The sequence below is a fragment of the Schistocerca americana genome, chromosome 2 (genome assembly GCF_021461395.2).
Source record: "Schistocerca americana isolate TAMUIC-IGC-003095 chromosome 2, iqSchAmer2.1, whole genome shotgun sequence".
Taxonomy (NCBI): domain Eukaryota; kingdom Metazoa; phylum Arthropoda; class Insecta; order Orthoptera; family Acrididae; genus Schistocerca; species Schistocerca americana.
Window position 1 is genome coordinate 791,443,839 of NC_060120.1, and position 18,975 is coordinate 791,462,813.

Genomic DNA, 18,975 nt, shown 5'->3' on the forward strand with positions numbered 1-18,975 from the left:
TCCTACAGTGAAGTTGAATTTACAGGGTGAGACCAAAGTACACCGATAAAATTTCTAAAGTTGTTCCGGGATATTTTCAGAGTACATTGGCACCAGGTGAAAAATACTCCTGTCGGAGCACACAAAAACGCGAATATGTTCGCACGCCAAATTTTTTTATGACGAAGGTGGAATGAGGAATGAGGCAGTTGGTTCTCCGCTTTTCTGTCAGGGTCTTTTGAAAGGGGGGATATTTGCAATTTTTGTACTCCGACACGAGCATTTTCAACCTGGTTTTCTTCTTTTCCCTTTACAGAAAGGTGTGTTGTTTATAGAAAACGAATTCTATAGGTCAGTACAGTTTTAACAGTTTATTTATTCACTTCGGTACATTTAGGTACTTTGACACCTGTAAACAAGAGATAAGTACGCATTATACACTGAAGCTCCAATAAAACTGGTATAGGCATGTGCATTCAAATACAGAGATATGTAAACATTTTATTTTCACAAGTCCGTCTTGATCACACAGATTTCTTACACTTTATTACCGGTAACTGTACCACAACTACGTTTATGGTAACTGGTCTCTCAGGCTGGAAGACTTTTTAGATATTTTATTTTATTGTTACACTTTTTATACTAGCTTATACAAGTTGTATGTTTCACCTAGTCAAATGGTTCAAATGGCTCTGAGCACTATGGGACTCAACTGCTGAGGTCATTAGCCCCTAGAACTTAGAACTAGTTAAACATAACTAACCTAAGGACATCACAAACATCCATGCCCGAGGCAGGATTCGAACCTGTGACCGTAGCGGTCTTGCGGTTCCAGACTGCAGCGCCTTTAACCGCACGGCCACACCGGCCGGCCTTCACCTAGTCAGGCTAGTGCCTGTATTATATTAGCATTTGTACTTTTTATGGTATTTTAAGTATGAATCCAAATTCACATCAGTTACATTATATTGTCAGACGCTCGTTTTGCTATGAGAAGTAATTTTAAGAAATTTTTATCTTATCACTGTGCAAGCTGCAATTTAATCATCACATTGGTGACACTGGTTTAATATGCGCACTAACTAAAGTGTCCTCTGCTGGCATTAGTCTCTTGTGTAAATACCAGACGCAATCTGGGTATTACCAGCACGTACCATGTACTCACATGTTTAACTTGACGATGATTTACATCAGAATATTTTAATCGTACGTATGGCTGCTATATGTCGTTATAAAAATTTTATAATTTTATGTTATATGTATCACTAAGGCTTGTTAGATTTAGCGTTAACTGTTGAACCTGTCACTTAAACAATACTTATCTTTGTAACAGATCTGAGGAAGGCAGTATGCCGAAACCGGTAATAAGGTGTAAGAAATCTGTGTGATCAAGATGGACTTGTAAACATAAAGTGCCAAAAATGATTGCGGACTCATTTACAGACGTTATGTCTTCAATTAATAAGATATGCACTTCGGCCGGCAACGCTTATATATGAGACAAGTGTCTGGCGCAGTTGTCAGATCGTTTATTGCTGCTACACTGGCAGATTATCAAGATTTAAGTGAGTCTGAACGTGTTGCTACGATTGGCGCACGAGCGATAGCACACAGCGTCTCCGAGGTAGCGATGAGTGGTTTTTTTTCGTACGACCATTTTACGAGTATACCGCGAATATCAGGAATCCGGTAAAATATCAAATCTCCGACATCGCCGGGGAAAGATCCTACGAGAGCGGGACCAACAATGACTGGAGAGAATCGTTCAACGTGACAGAAGTGCAATCCTACCCCAAACGGCTGCAGATTTCAATGCTGGGCCATCAACAAGTGTCAGTGTGCGAATAAATCAAGGACACATCATTGTTATAGGCTTACCGAGCGAAGGCTCATTCGTGTACCCTTGATGACTGCACGACACAAAGCTTTACGCCTCGCCTGGACCCGGCAATATCGCCATTGGACTGCTGATGACTGGAAACATGTTGCCTGGTCGAAAGAGTCTCGTTTCAAATTGTATCGAGCGGATGGACGTGTACGGGTATGGAGACAACGCCATGACTCTATGGACCATGCATGTCAGCAGGGCACTGTTCAAGCTGGTGCAGGCTCTGTAGTGGTGTGGGGCGTGTGCAGTTAGAGCGATCACAGCAAGACAATGATATACCCCACACGTCCATAATTGCTACAGAGTGGCTCCAGGAACAGTCTTTTGAGTTCAAACACTTCCGCTGGCCATCAAACTCCCCAGACATGAACATAATTGAATGTATCTGGGGTGCTTTGCAATGTAGTGTTCAGAAGAGATCTCCACCCCGTCGTACTCTGAGGGATTTATGGACGGCTCTGCAGAATTCATGGTTTCAGTTCCTTCCAGCACTACTTTAGACATTTGTTGGGTCCATACCACGTCGTGTTGCAAGCTTTTGGGGGGGGGGGGGGGGGATACTCGATATAAGCAGGTGTATCTGAAACTTCCTGGCGGATTAAAACTGTGTGCCCGACCGAGATTCGAACTCGGGACCTTTGCCTTTCGCGGGCAAGTGCTCTACCAACTGAGCTACCGAAGCACGACTCACGCCCGGTACTCACAGCTTTACTTCTGCCAGTATCTCGACTCCTACCTTCCAAACTTTAGGTTCGCAGAAGAGCTTCTGTAAAGTTTGGAAGGTAGGAGTCGAGATACTGGCAGAAGTAAAGCTGTGAGTACCGGGCGTGAGTCGTGCTTCGGTAGCTCAGTTGGTAGAGCACTTGCCCGCGAAAGGCAAAGGTCCCGAGTTCGAATCTCGGTCGGGCACACAGTTTTAATCCGCCAGGAAGTTTCACATCAGCGCACACTCCGCTGCAGAGTGAAAATCTCATTCCAGGTGTATCTGTTTCTTTGGCTCTCCAGTGTACAAGTTAAATAAAAAACAACTGCCATCCAACGCAAGTCCACTTTACACAACTTCGTAAAAAAACGCACATTTGTAGGTTACACCTACAGTATACTAAAAATGAGGTATTTGATTATCAAATACACTGAATTTCGTATGACAAGTATCTTTTTGTAAGATGCTTACGCCGCTACGTAGCACAAGTGAATAATTTTCAGGTCAACACATGAAGTCATTATACAGAGACAGTGCGTCATAATATTTTATTGGTGAAAAGATAGGTTAGGACCTGAAAAACATTGCAATGACCCCAGAGCCCTCGCCATGTGTTCAATAGGTCAGTTAAAACATATACGCCTCAGACTGGCTGTTAGTGCGTACTTTGCGTTCATAAATACAGTAATTTTGAACATCTGGGTCTCGGTTATAAACAGTGATATTCAAAAATTTTCGAAGTTTCCCGAGAACGTCACCTTAAGAACATATCGTAAAAATTTCGACTATTTGTCATTAACAGAATTTGTAGAAGTGGCTGCCCCCACAAGTGCTACTTTTGATACCCAGAAGTCTTAGTTTTTCGGGGTTTTCTCTGGAACCGCACATGAACAAATGGTGCTTTCATAAGCGGCCTTAAGGCCGACCTTAGACGACACCTAATTCAAAAGAACAACGGATTTGCTTTGTTACCCTGGAATGGAGGAAGAGTGTAATGTTTAATTTTTGACCTTGAACCGTAGGACAGATACAGTGTGCACGGACCGATAAGGGATCTGTCATTTCCAGTGACTCGTTACGGAGTCATTGCATTGCATTTGATTTCTCACACTCACTTATCTTAGTAGCTGTATTTCACTGAGAAAATATCGACGGTATGCGCTGTGTGTCCTGTATGGAAACAAACTTGGTCTACTCATTCAATATCGCTCTCAAACTCATTTGAATAACCTATTGCAGTATTCATTAATTTCGGTTCTTATAGAAAAGTTGTCTTGTTCTTCTTTGATATGCATATTTCCTACGTGAACAGCCCTTATCGATATATACGAATCTCACTGTTCTGCTGTTGCCATAACTAAAGCTCACTTTGCCCCCCTCTATCAAGGTTGCATTCAATGTTACTTTGTTGTGGGTCCAGTTTGTGCTTCCCACAGTGTTAGTTGTACGTTAACAGTGATAAACAGGCATAGGGATAAGTTTACTGATGAGGTATTGTCCGATATGCACCTCGTACACAGAAGTGACAAAAGTAATGAGGTACCTCTTCATATCATATCGGACCTCCTTTTGCCCGGCACAGTGCAGCATTTCGATGTGGTATGGACTCAAGAGGTCGTTGTAAATCCCCTGGAGAAGTATTGAGCCATGATGCCTGTACAGCCGTCCATAATTGCAAAGGTGTTGCCAGTGTAGGATTTTGTGCACGAGCTAGCATCTCGATTATGTCCCATAAATGTTCGATGGGATTCATGTCGGACAACCCTGGGTGGCCAACTCAGAATGTTCTTCAAACCAATAGCGGACAATTTTGGCCCAGTGACTTGGCGCATTTTCATCCACAAATGTTCCATTGTTGTTTGAGAACATGAAGTCCATGAATGGCATCAAATGGTCTCATTTGGTTCAGTCAGTATCTTGCTGTTAGCGAAGGCACTCGTGTCCATGGTCTGTTGCCATAGCCCACTAACGACAAATTTCGCCGCCCTGTCCTGACGTTCGTCGTGCGTCCCACTTCGATTTTTGCGGTTATTTCGCGTACTGCTGCTTGTCTGTTAGCACTGACAAATCTACACAAACGCCGCTACTCTCGTTCGTTAAGTGAGGGCCGTTGGCCGTTGAGTTGTCCGTTTTGAGAGGTAATGCCTGAAGTCTGGTATTCTCGGCAGAGTCTTGACACTGTGGAACTCGGAATATTGAATTCACTAACGATTCTCGAAATGCAGTGTCCATGCATTCAGCTCCAACTACCATTCTGCGTTCAGAGTCTGTTAATTCCCGTCGTGCATGTATAATTACGTCGCAAACGTTTCACGTGAATCAGCCAAATACGAATGACAGCTCCGCCAATGCACTGCGAGAGTACCACCATCTGTACATGTGCATACATGGGCGACTACAAGCAGCTCTAGCCTACCGTTTGAGAAAGAAACCATGTTACAGGCTTTTTCGCAGAAACAAAGGTAACTGTAATAATATACCGCGCGCGTCATAATATTGCATTATTACTCCGTAACGAGCCACCGGAGACCACGGGTACATTACACACACACACACACACACACACACACACACACACACAATGCTCCAACAACCTCAAAAAATTCTGTCGCTGGAGGTCGAGTGCTCCCTGTGTTGAAGCACGAAGCATGCAGAGAAGATCCGTTTCTTAAATATTAACTCTTATTTGTTGAAGGAAGAACGACTGCATTATTTAGGGAAGTTTGATGGCTTAGTTTAGTATTATAGATCTCAAATAAGCTATAATTCACTCTGATGTTTTTAATCAGATGAAAACACACGCGAAACGTTGCTAATGAAATGGGAACTACGAGGACTGTCCAGAAAGTAAGTTCAGATTGATCGCGAAATGGAAACCACAGTGAAAATCAGAAATGTTTTATTTGTAACAGTTAGCTACACTTTCCAGCTACTTCTCTAAGAAGTCGCCGTTCTGACTTAGACATCTGTCGTAGCGTTGTACCAACTTTCCAATACCCTCATCATAGAAAAAAGCCGCCAGTGAGTGCTTTCCGCCAATTCTCTACGCTGACCTACAGCTCTTTGTCTGTGCCAAATGTTGTCTTCATAGCCAGCGGTTCATGTGTGCGGAGATGAAACTCAGAGGGAGACAATCACCGGCTGTATTGTGCGTAATAAAACATTTCCAATTGAAAACGATGCAGGAGTATCTTCATTGCCCCTGCAGGGTGCGGCTGAGAATTGTCTTGAAGAACAAAACGCACGATAGTTATGTAATGTTGGCTGCAAAGCTTCAGGCGAAATTTCTCGCCAGGCCCTCGTACTTGGCGGGAGACACTATTTTCTAGACATCTTTATTCGCTCACTGTGAGCTCAGAAATGAGAAGAGCGACGTGATGCTATCTAGGGTCATACTAGAGACATTGCCGAACATATCCGTGCAAAACTTTATCGAGTTTTCACTGTGGTTTCCATTTCGCGACCGATCGGAACGTACTTTCTGGACATCCCTCGTATTTATACAGTGTAGAATACTTAGTGACTTCTGTGATGTAACGTCATATTTACAGCGAACGTGGGAGCGCGAAGCTATCTGGCCTGTTCAGGTTTTAAGTATACCTGATCCCCTCCCCCTCCCCCCCCCTCTCTCTCTCTCTCTCTCTCTCTCTCTCTCTCTCTCTCTCTCTCTCTCTCTCTCTCTGCGACATCCTACAGCGCGTCCCACCCACACGGGGGGAAGGGGGACACTATGCAGAACTTATTTTGGTATGCAATTTTCGTTCGCTCTCAAACTCATTTGAATAACCTGTTGCAGTATTCATTAATTTCGGATCTTACAGAGAATTTGTCTTGTTCTTCTTTGATATCCATATTCCCTACGTGAACAGCCCTTTTCAATATATAAGAATCTCACTTCTGCGTTAACGGATTTGGGACTGATCTCGGCGTTTTAGCGTCCATGAGTCACGCCCATATAGCGGTGTCGAGACGGTCACTGTTTAGTATAATTATATTTGGGCTTTTCTTCTGCAGAGACTTCCAACCACCCTATGCAGTGTGCTATATATTTTAGAAAATACGTGAACCTTGTCTTCAAGATATTGGTCGTCCTTGTACTTGATGAAACATCCAAGTTATTTGGTTTGCTACAAATACCATAAAAGCACGTATCGGTTCTGATTACTGGTCAAATGAAGTTTTTTGCTCTAAATGTTATCTCCTGATGCGATACAGTATCCTGGATTTCTGAGGATAAGACGTTACCCACTGTCGTCCACTGACTTGGCTAAACCCCAGTAACTGCTTTTGCTTTCTAAGCTGAATCACATCGGCAAACAATAACGTGAAAGATAGCGCCAACAGTATCTACCCCTGTTCTATACTAGGTTGTTACATAAGTTCGTAGCGTTTTCGTTTTGCGTGTTGGTATTCCGATTGTTATGCCTTTATATACCGATTGCCATTTTTTTTAAATTTTTTTTTAGTTCACTGTTGCTATTCGAATTTACGTATTGCTATTTCCAGATAGTGAGTGGAGCTCTGGACGCTAGAAAACGCAGTGCCAAATGGAGAAATCGGAACATCTCCGACATATCTTCCGTTTGAGTTCAGTAGAGGGGTGACAGCATAGGAGGCATCCAGAAACATTTGCACCTTGTATGGGGATTTAAAAGTCTTGCTCATAATGTATTTCCCAGATATTTTGTCACATAAGTCTGCTGTATGCATTTAGTATATTATAATCTGGTTTAAAAATATTAACATGGAATGTGTTTGTACTCTGCAACGGAATGTGCACTGATGTGAAACGTCCTGGCGGCACATACTCCGCTGCAGAGTACAAATTCATTCTGGAAACAATCCCGCAGGCTGTGGCTCAGCCGTTTCTGTGCACTATCCAGAAACAACCAAGAGATTAGAACAAAACAAGTTAATAAATGATAACAGTTGATCAGTAGGAAGATCAACAAATAATAATGATAATAATAACAAGGTGTACTACCGTAAAAAGACAATCGTCGTTTAACTTTGTTACCAAAATCTAGAAAAATACTTAACCGATTTGCTTCAAATTTCTACACGATACTCTAATAAACTTTCAGACCGACAAAGGCTATATAGTTTTCAAAATATTAGTAATATACAAACGTATATATGCAATGCATAAAGGGAAAAGGTTTGTACGGAAATTTCGAAAAGTTATTGACCATTTACTTTCACCTTTTACACGATACTATAACGAGTATTCGGACGAACATGTACCGTATATATATATATATATATATATAGGGTGGTCCATTGATAGTGACCGGGCCAAAAATTTCACGAAATAAGCATGAAACGAAAAAACTACAAGGAACGAAACTTGTCTAGCTTGAAGGGGGAAACCAGAAGGCGCTATGGTTGGCCCGCTAGATGGCGTTGCCAAAGGTCAAACGGATATCAACTGCGTTTTTTTAAATAGGAGCCCCCGTTTTTTATTACATATTCATGTAGTACGTAAAGAAATACGAATGTTTTAGTTGGACCACTTTTTTCGCTTTGTGATAGATGGCGCTCTGATAGTCACAAACGTATAAGTACGTGGTATCACGTAACATTCCGCCAGTGCGGACGCTATTTGCTTCGTGATACATTAACCGTGTTAAAACGGACCGTTTACGAATTGCGGAAAAGGTCGATATCGTGTTGATGTATGGCTATTGTGATCAAAATGCCCAACGGGCGTGTGCTATGTATGCTGCTCGGTATCATCCAATTGTCTGGACCGTTCGCAGGATAGTTACGTTATTTAAGAAAACAGGAAGTGTTCAGCCACATGTGAAACGTCAACCACGATCTGCAACAAATGATGATGCCCAAGTAGGTGTTAGCTGCCGTCGCGGCTAATCCGCACATCAGTAGCAGACAAATTTCGCGAGAAGAGGGAATCTCAAAAACGTCGGTGTTGAGAATGCTACATCAACATCGATGCACCCGTACCATAATTCTATGCACCAGGAATTGCATGGCGACGACTTTGAACGTCGTGTACAGTTCTGCCACTGGGCACAAGAGATATTACGGGACGACGACAGATTTTTTGTACGCGTTTTACTTAGCGACGAAGTGTCATTCACCAACAGCTGTAACGTAAACCGGCGTAATATGCAGTATTGGGCAACGGAAAATCCACGATGACTGCGACAAGTGGAACATCAGCGACCTTGGCGGGTTAATGTATGGTGCGGTATTACGGGAGGAAGGATATGTTTGTGACTATTACAGCGCCATCTATCACAAAGCGAAAAAAGTGGTCCAATTAAAACATTCATATTTCTTTACTTACTACATGAATATGTAATAAAAAACGGGGTTCCTATTTTAAAAAAACGCAGTTGATATCCATTTGACCTATGGCAGCGCCATCTAGCGGGCCAACCATAGTCCCATCTGTTTTCCCCCTTCGAGCTAGACAAGTTTCGTTCTTTGTAGTTTTTTCGTTTGACGCTTATGTCGTGAGATATTTGGCCCAGTCACGATCAATGGACCTCCCCGTATATATATAATCTGTTAATATTTATGCAGTGTATAAAGGGCAAACGCTGTTACCTAAAATCTGAAAAAATTCTTACTTGATTTACTTCAAATTTTTACACGATACTCAAATGTACATTCAGACGGGCAGCTATAATAACAATGTACAAGTTTCATGTTTAAATCGGTTGGAAGAAAGAAACTGCAAAGCTGTGCTCTGCTGTCAAAATGTGCTTGTTTTTTTCTGACAGTTTTAACTTTGGTGGCAGCGCATTTAAAGTATTAGACTAATAGTTTCTCCCATACATATTCCTTCTCATTAAACACTGAAACGTCCCCTTAGAAAAATTTATGAATAATTGTGCTGGTAAACCCCTTACGTTATTTGATTTTCAAACAGCTGAGGAAAACTGAACGTACTCAGGCATTTCGCTCTTTACTTATTCTGATCACCACTAAACTGACACACGATATTTTCAGCGCAACGCAATCTGACTGTTAATAATCCCTACAAATGAATGGCCCTAACTAACAATAACCTATACCTTTCATGAATCACTTACCTCACAAAAATCTTCATTACTCGAACTACTGCAATACAGCGAGCGCCAATACTGCCAGCTAAATAAAAGATTATAACTACTGAAGTCACTAACTACTGATAGGCATAGTTAGCAAATGAAAGATTTTGATAAAGAACAAACAATGTATTTACCTTAATAGTGTTCAAAAGTCATAATATAAGTATCAGTTCAAGACATCCAGTCTTACAAATTTACTGTTTCTGATGGACACACGTCCAGATCATCCGCTCTCAAAACTCCGCCATCTCTCTCCCCACATCCACCACTGCTGGCGGCTCACCTCCAACTGCGTAACGCTGTGCGCTGTTAACAGCCAACTGCCAAACACTACAATAGCAAATTCCAACAATGCGAACCAGCCACAGACTGCACACAGCACAGTCAGTGATTTTCATACAGAGCGCTACGTGACGTTACCAACACAAAAACCTAAACAGCCTACTTACAATACCTTTAGTATCAATATATACATACAATGTGCCGTTTTGTTTTCTTCCTCACAGTCACTATTCGCAGAAGACAGGAAACTTGTGTCTACAGCTTGAAATAAACCAGGCTCATGGTCAGAGAGAAAGGGGAAAGTAGGAGGACAGGCAGATGGGGAATAAATGGACATAGAGACGGGGAAGGAGGAGATGGAGGGAGAGGGGCAGAAGTAGATGAACAGAGAGGGGGAGATGAGGTGACGGACAGAAAAAAGTCTGAGGAGGAGGAGGAGGCGATGGACAAATAGAGAGAGAGGAGGACATTAACAGAGAGATGGGAAGAAGGAGACTGGGACGTATATCTAATTGAAAAACATTTTGTTTGCAAGTCTGAAGCACTGCCAGGTTCGCTAGTTCGGTAGAATGGTGGAGGTTAGAGGCAGCGACACGCACCTGCCCCTCCGAGATGGGCCTGAGCGTGGCGGAATCGTCTGGCGAAGCGGGCAGCGGGTGCGGCCGCCCCCACGACTCCTCGATGCGCAGCTGGATGCCGGCCAGCGCCGCCGCCTCCTCCTTGCTGCATGGCAGCGCACCGCCCACCACCAGCTGCAGCAGCTGCAACATCGCACCACACACACACACTTGAGCCCCTGTCACACGGTGCACCTATGCAGCAGCGCCGCAAATGTACATGTCTGGAACTGCGGACTGGTTCAAGCCGCACAATTACTCGATGCCTGCGAGATAGTCTTGGCGCGAATCCGCGCATGAGCACTACACGACAATATCCCATGAATATCGAAGAGGAATGTCACTGATTTCTTGGAAAGTCATTCATTGAAACTAAAATTTTCTAACAGCTCAACGTTCCTGTTTATTAAGTAATTGTTTTTATTTTTGTTATTATTAATCATTGAGGAACTATATGAAGGAGAAGATATTGCTAATGAGGGAGAAATTCTGGAAGAAGATAGCAATGTAGATATCGACATGATAGGGCCACCTATATCTAAAGAGGAATTCAACAGTGCCTTGAATGATCTAAGTAATAGCAAAGCGACAGGCACAGAAAACATCCCAGCAGAAATACTGAAGTAAATTGGAGAACACAAAGGAGTACTTCTATAAACTTATTGAAGAGTACTATGAAGATGGAAAAGAACCACAGAAAACAGTAATAATAATAATAATAATAAAAAAAGAAAAAAAAGGAAATGCTCTGGACTATGAGAACTATAGAACTATCTCCTTACTATCCCACACTTCCAAAAACAATGTTAAACATAATAAAAATCGAATAAAAAAGAAAATTGAGGCAAATCTAGGAGAAGAGCAGTTTGTTTCAGCTCCGGAAAAGGAAGTAGAGAGGCAATACTAGACGAGTTGGAGTTAATAGGAAAACCTACTTGACTTTTATAGATTTACAAAAAGCATTTGACATGGTTAATTGGAAATTGTTATTTCGAGCAACGAAGGAAATAAATCTTGATTGGAGGGACAGAAGATTAATCTGGAACCTGTACAGAAGGCAGGAAGCAGAGATAGAAGTGAATGGCGCGAAGAAGAAGGCAAAAATAAGGAGGGGAGTAAGGCAAGGATGCCCATTATCACCATATTTGTTCAACTTATTTATGGAAAACATCATTGAAAAACTGAAAAGAATAACCAAAGGAATTAAAATTAACAGGGAACGAATACACTGTATCGGTTTTGCAAATGATATAGTAGTACTTGCTGACTCAGTAAAGGAAATGGAGTTTATGTTGCTATAATTTGCCATAATCCTAAGAGAATTTAATCTAAAAATAAATAAGAAGGAAACAAAAACTATGGTAGTAGGGAAGACAAAAGAAAATGGTGAAGTTAATATTATACTAGAAGATTATGTTCTAGAGCAGGTTGAGAACTTCTGTTATTTGGGAAGCACAATCACTGACGACAAAAAATGTATCACAGATATAAAGAGAAGAATAGCCTTGGCAAAGTAAGCTTTCCAAAATAAAAGGAATTTACTAACAGACAATCATACAAGCCTAGAAAGTAGGAAAAAGTTTGCCAAAACTTTTGTCTGGAGCGTCTCAACATACGGATGTGAAGCGTGGACTCTGGGAAAGGCAGAGAAAAAGAGACTGGAAGCAGTGGCAATGTGGATATGGAATAGAATGACGAAAACAAGCTGGGTAGATAGAAAAAGTAATGAACATGTCTTAGGAGAAGTGAATGAGAACATAACGCTGCTAAATTATATAGGAAAAAGAAAATCAAAAATGATAGGGCACATAATGAGACACAACCAGTTCCTAAAAAATGTATTTGAAGGAAAAGTTTTAGGGAAAAAACCAAGAGACAGGTCAAGAGCAACGTATTTTAGTAACATCAAAGAAGATATGGGGACAAAATCGTATGAAGAATTGAAGAGGATGACAATGGAGAGAGGGAAGTGGCTAAATCGACAAGGCATAGCCTTTAGTTTATGATGATGATGTTTAATCATTAAATAATTGTTGGTCTTTTATGTAACTATCACTGAATTATCTTATTACTGTTCTCAGCCATTGGCTGAACTATTCGCTTTATATTACACAAGAATATGTTTATCTAAATTTACATTTACACAGCAATTTGCATATGGAAGATAGTTATTTTTGGAGTCATTGCCCTAGCAGTGTCTATAACCCTTAGGATTACGGCACGATAACGACGACGAAAAGCCAGAAACTGTCGAGTTCACCCCTGACTGAGAAAAGGGACGAATCCAGTGGCTTATATTCCCATTAATGAAGGACTTGAGACCCGAAGATCCGCAGTAATTTCGGAACTTTGGGAGAATTGACCTGGCTTATTCCGACAGGTTGCTGTCGATGATAAAGTAGGAATTCGCTCCAGTGAGTAATGAAGGAAACAGTTTCACCTAGTCGGAAATAAGAATTAAATCATTTGATTATACAATGTAAGCTTTCACGGATGATACTGACATCACATAAAACTTCCTGACTGATACGCCGTTGTCGATAAACGTATATAACGTTCTCCTAACGTTTCCTCTCTGACTGCGGAGACATCTTCAGAAGTAAAATGGCGATCTAAAATCAGAACTCGAGGGCATATAGAGGTCACCAAAGTGCAACACATGACATCGGCTACGAGATTATCTCTGGTAGTGTCAGAATTCTCGGCTGAAAATAATCGATCGTCATTCTTACGCTGCAATGTTGACATCCAAATTTTATCTAACTTAACACATTTCTCTTTCCTGTTAATATTATTACGGTGTTATCGATAGCCTTTCTATACATACGGGCATGATAATGCAATGTTTTCAATATAAAACTCGTCTCGCCAATGATGGGCTGTGGTGTCCTCTACACTGCCCGTATGTTGTGCCCTTCCTAGAGTTCTGGTTGCAGTTCTCCATTTTACCTCTAAAGATGTCTCCCGCAGTCGGAGAGGAAACCTTAGCAGAAAGTTTATCGACCACGGCCTATTAGCCCGAAAGTTGTAAATCATTTGTTTATTCATTTTGTAATCGGACTCTCTCTCTCCGACTAATGCCAGTATCTCCTCCCTGGCATGCTGAAATAAAGTAAAAGATGCAACAAAATCAAACGTGATCTTCATCAGTTACGTCACTTCATATACAAATCGAAAATCACACGTATAAAGTTACATGCTTATTTACTCAGAAATAAACGATTTTCGACACACCTTATTATGATATAGTGAGTCGTGATGATCATATGGATTATAGACACTTTTCCTCACTACACACTTCAATTACGATGCTTAATGCTAATTTCTAGAAAACCAAGCTATCAGTACATAGAATGCCTTTCCAAGTAGCTTGCGTAGTTAAAAAATGGTTGTCAAAAAATATTGATACTGTTTAGTTACTGCATTTACGAAAAATTAAGCACGGAAAAATTCGCAAAATCTCCAATATAAAAACCTGAAGTTAGCTGCTGGCTACAGATGTCGATAATAGACCATAAAAAATACGACTATAACAAGCAGCAAACATACTCGGAGTACCCCTTTTGCGCTTGCCCGAGATATCGTCGTCTAGTGCATATGCGCAGATTCACGGGAGTTTTGAACCGCTTTCGATTTCCGAGGGCGGATAGCGTGTCCGCTAATTCTGTCAGTTCCACCCGTTCTACCACCAGGTGAGTGTCACACTAGACCTGTGCCGATCGTGGCGGATCGTCGCCTGATACTCGCTTAACACACAGTACGTAGCCTCCATGTCTCCTGTACAACAACAGCAAAAAGTCACCATCCAAAAGCTCGTAGGGTGGAAAATACCGAGGCAGGCTGTTGCCGTCAGACTTCACCACAGTGCATGTCATTTTGCGGAACAACCTCCATTCACTGAGCAAAACCGTAACGGTAGTCTTTACTGTTTATACATAGAGTGACCGTCTTTTTCTCCCATGCAAGTACCACATGAGAAGAACTAAAAACCTGAAGTAGACGGGTTCAGCAAGGCTGCGTCTCAGTAAACTGAACAATATTACGAGGGTAATCCCAAAAGTAAGGTCTCCTAATTTTTTATAAGTACATAGACCTGTTCATTTCTACAATGGTTTACATCAGTTTACAGCTTGAACATTTAGCTATTTTTCGACATAATCACCATTTCTGTCGATGCACTTTTGTAAACGCTTTGCCGGCCGTAGTGGCCGTGCGGTTCTAGGCGCTAAAGTCTGAAATCGAGCGACCGCTACGGTCGCAGGTCGAATCCTGCCTCGGGCATGAATGTGTATGATGTCCTTAGGTTAGGTTTAAGTAGTTCTAAGTTCTAGGCGACTGATGACCTCAGAAGTTAAGTCGCATAGTGCTCAGAGCCATTTGAACCATTTTTGTAGACGCTGTGGCAGTTTTTGTATGTCCATGTCATACCAACTCGCCGCCATGCTGTTCAGAAAGTTATGAACCTCTTCTTTCATCTCGTCGTCGGAGCTGAATCGCTGGGACCACAATTAACGTTGACTGGTACTGTGAGACTCTGAAAAAACTCCAACGGGAAATTCAGAACCGAAGAAGAGGAATGTTGATGAAGGGCGTACACATTCTCCATGACAACGCTCGCCCACACATCGCTCGGCAAACCGTTGCTCTCTTGCAACAGTTTCAGTGGAACATATTCGCCCACCCAACCTATAGTCCTGACTTGGCACCCAGTTCGCTAGGTTAAAAGAACATTTGGCCGGAAAGCGATTCAGCTCCCACGACGAGGTGAAAGAAGTGGTTCATAACTTTCTGAACAGCATGGCGGCGAGCTGGTATGACATGGGCATACAAAAACGGCCACAGCGTCTACAAAAATGCATCGACAGAAATGGTGATGATGTCGAAAAATAGCTAAATGTTCAAGCTGCAAACTGATGTAAACCATTGTAGAAATAAACAAACTTTTGGGATTACCCATGTAGGTAAAAACTATTGTCACAGTGAGTGATAACTGGGATCGTGTGTCCACATCAAAGATTTCTGTCTAGCGGGTATACATACCCCTTCAGTCCAAAAAGTTTCGAGACTGGATTAATAGAAAGTAGGGAAACTTTAATAGTATATGGTGGTTCTAATGTTTTAGGTGCTCTACATAGGCTCTACCCATTTGAGTACAACATGCACAACCTTCGTACAACCAACTGAAACGGTTAAAAAAGTCCTTCTTTGAGATGATGTTCCACTAGCTCGTCGTATTGGCTTGAATGTGGGTCTGTCGTCAAAGCGTTGACCCTTCTTTTGAATTTCTCCGCTTCGTCGTTTTATGGCAGCTTCGTATTGATAACACCAAATCTCGTCACCCGGATGTTTTCCAAAAGAAGGACTGTTCGTTTCTTGCGTTTTATTACAGTCAGAGCAGGCACCTACGCGTCGCTGGTTCAGTTCGGGAGTCAAGGTGTGCGGGACAATCTTGGCCTACACTTTTCAGTTCTTCAGAACAATGTGAAGCATGCCTTGACATTTAGAGATGTTGCTCCACTGCGATTTTTCAAACACCAACATCGCCACACTATGGTCACTCTGCTTGCTCACTGTTGACTGGTCCATTGAACATCTTTTGTTTACGGTTGTTAGTTCAAGCTGCCACGGTACTTACCACACTGACGTCGCTTATATGCCAGAAATAAAAGCAGTCTCGGAACTTTTCGGACGGACGGTGTATACGTGGAATTAGTTTTAACTTTAGATAAGAACAAGTGGTCACTATATTTTTTATGATTTATTTATTCAAAACAAATTTTCATGAGAACCAAGTTGTTGTAATTATAATGTTCTTGTTATTGCCTATTAGTATCACGTTTATTATGATTTGTATCTTTATCACAGCTAAGACAATAAATTTAACCAAACACGGACGCAAGAGTAAGCTTCTGCTTCAAGATGAATATTACTGAAAAATTTTTTAACGTGGTGCAACGTTACGCCTACAGGTATGCCTGGAAAGATTTAATAGAGCGCCAGAATGTCCTGAGCAGTACGATACTTGAAATAAACTAGTCCTTCTGGGCTGTAAATGCATTACTTTTGAAATGGATAGTTTATTGTTTATTAATTTATTTACGGAGAATCTGTGACTTTGCTTAGAACAACGAGGATGGGAACATGAACAGCTGCTCGATATTACTTCCTGATACAATTCGTTATTGAAAGAACGACAGATAAATATTTTATAAATTAAACAGTTTTTTTGCAAAAGAACATTTTATGGATATCGATTCACCAAAAGTCACAGTGAGTCACTCCGTTTTTAATCTGCGTTAAACTGCCTTTTTTCATACATATAACAGCATCAATTAAAACGACAGTATCAGGTCGGTCCAGAGGTGGATTCCGAGGAATAGGTGGGAACTGAGACAGAGAGCGAACTAATCAGGAAAAAAAATGGTTCAAATGGGTCTGAGCACTATGGGACTCAACATCTGAGGTCATCAGTCCCCTAGAAATTAGAACTACTTAAACCTAACTAACCTACGGACATCACACACATCCACGCTCGAGGCAGGATTTAAACCTGCGACCGTAGCGGTCGCGCAGTTCCAGACTGTAGCGCCTAGAACCGCTCGGCCTCCCCGGCCGGCCGAACCAATCAGAAGCTCGCGTATTAGTAATATGTTCTATCTCTGGTACATTTCAATTCAGCAGGTCCAGTTGTATACCACATCTGTTGTACAGGCATGTTCGTCGTAGGTAATAACACACAGTGCTGAAGCAAACAAACAGGTTCCGAATGCGTCGAGTGAACTCCACGGTTAGACTGGCTGGCGTCGGTGCGGCGTCTTCTGAAGTCGGCTCGGTGGTGGCGCCAGCCACGCGTGCTGCATTGTGTGGGTCTTCGAGCCGGCCTCGGATTGGCGGGGCACACACATGAGATATCCAAGTTTTTACGTTTGTTGTATTACGTTTAAAAACGGCTGCATTTCTTTCATAAGTTCTGCAACATAGTATGATTCGGCAGAAAATTTCAGGTATTATGTATGCTTGAATATCGATTAAATGTCCCAGATAAACATATTCATTAACATTTTTATACAATTATTGTTCAATATCATTTATCTCCAATTAGCCACCTGTTGTGCATAATGTTTGTTTTGGACAGATTTATTTTTAAGGCTCATTTTTTCAAAATATACTAATAAATCCTTTATAAAGGACCGCAACTCTATGTTATTGTTGACAATAAGTACTATATCGCCTGTAAATTTCAAATCAGTTATTATTCTACTTCCTCTTTCTAGCCAAATAATTTTGGACGTAGCCATCTCAAGGACTGATATAAATAGTTTCTGGGACACCCAGTCGCCTTTCCTTACTCGTCTTCCAATGGTAAAGTCCCGCAGGCGTTTTCCTGTATTGACAGAACCCTTCGAAGTATAACAGATATTTCATGTGTTTGTGTACCTTGTTTGCACATATTGTTCGGTAAGCGTCTGTGTAATTGTAGTGTGGATGGCAGAATCAATAATCTTTTGAAAGTCTATAAAAGCTATCACAGTGGCATTTCACATCCTTTGGCTCGAATAATTATTTCACGCAGAGTGTGTACTTTCAATTGTGCTATAATCGTTGCTTGCCTTGTTCTATGGATTTCCACAATAGCACAGAAGTGATCTGTCAAGACTTTCTTGAAAACTTTGTAGATAACAGGGTGTAAACTAATGGGACGGTAAATCTTCAAATCGTGAATAACTTCTTTTTTGTGGAGAAGGGATATCTTTTATTTATTCCACAAGGTGGAGATACTGCCTTTTTGTACATGAACAGTAAATATTGTAACCAGATGTTCGTGTGTTTCTTCACCAGTTCAAAAATGGTTCAAATGGCTCTGAGCACTATGGGAGGTCATCAGTCCCCTAGAACTTAGAACTACTTAAACCTAACTAATTTATTTCCACAAACTTTATCTAATTTGAAAAACAACTAAATTGGTCGTGTATTCCGTCTGTAAACTGTAGAGCTAGCAGACAAGTCCCTACACGCTGTACGCAATTGCCCCACAAGAACAAGAACTAACTCACCCAAAATCCTAGCAACCACTGTTCGTCTCACTTAAAAAAGAATAAACACATGCATGCCCGAGGCAGGATTCGAACCTGCGACCGTAGCGGTCGTCTTCACCAGTAAGCTTAAGTATATCAGTCGTAAGACCATCATGACCCCTGGTTTGATACTATGCATTTCATTTATATGTTTGTTTTCTTACTTTTTTTGTCCGTGGATATACCGGTCCCCGTCAGAGCACCAAAGCTAAGCACAGACGGGCGTGGCTGACACTTGGATGGGTGACCAGTCGGGGCCGCCGTGTCCTGTTGACTTACTGGGCTGCACTCAGCCTCTTGATGCCAACTGAGAGGCTACTCAACTAGTACCGCCGGCAACAGGTCACGAAAA

General features: G+C 41.7%; 1 protein-coding gene across 1 annotated transcript in view; it reads right to left on the reverse strand.

Annotated features, from left to right (window-relative positions):
- Positions 1 to 358: 358 nt before the first annotated feature.
- LOC124594436 overlaps positions 359 to 18,975 on the reverse strand; it is an 822,371-nt gene continuing 803,754 nt past the window's right edge. Inside the window, exons 30-31 of the mRNA XM_047132812.1 lie at positions 10,531 to 10,692; positions 359 to 388 (exon numbers count right to left, since the gene is read on the reverse strand). Coding sequence (XP_046988768.1) covers positions 359 to 388; positions 10,531 to 10,692 — 192 coding nt within the window. The remainder of the gene's footprint in view (positions 389 to 10,530; positions 10,693 to 18,975) is intronic.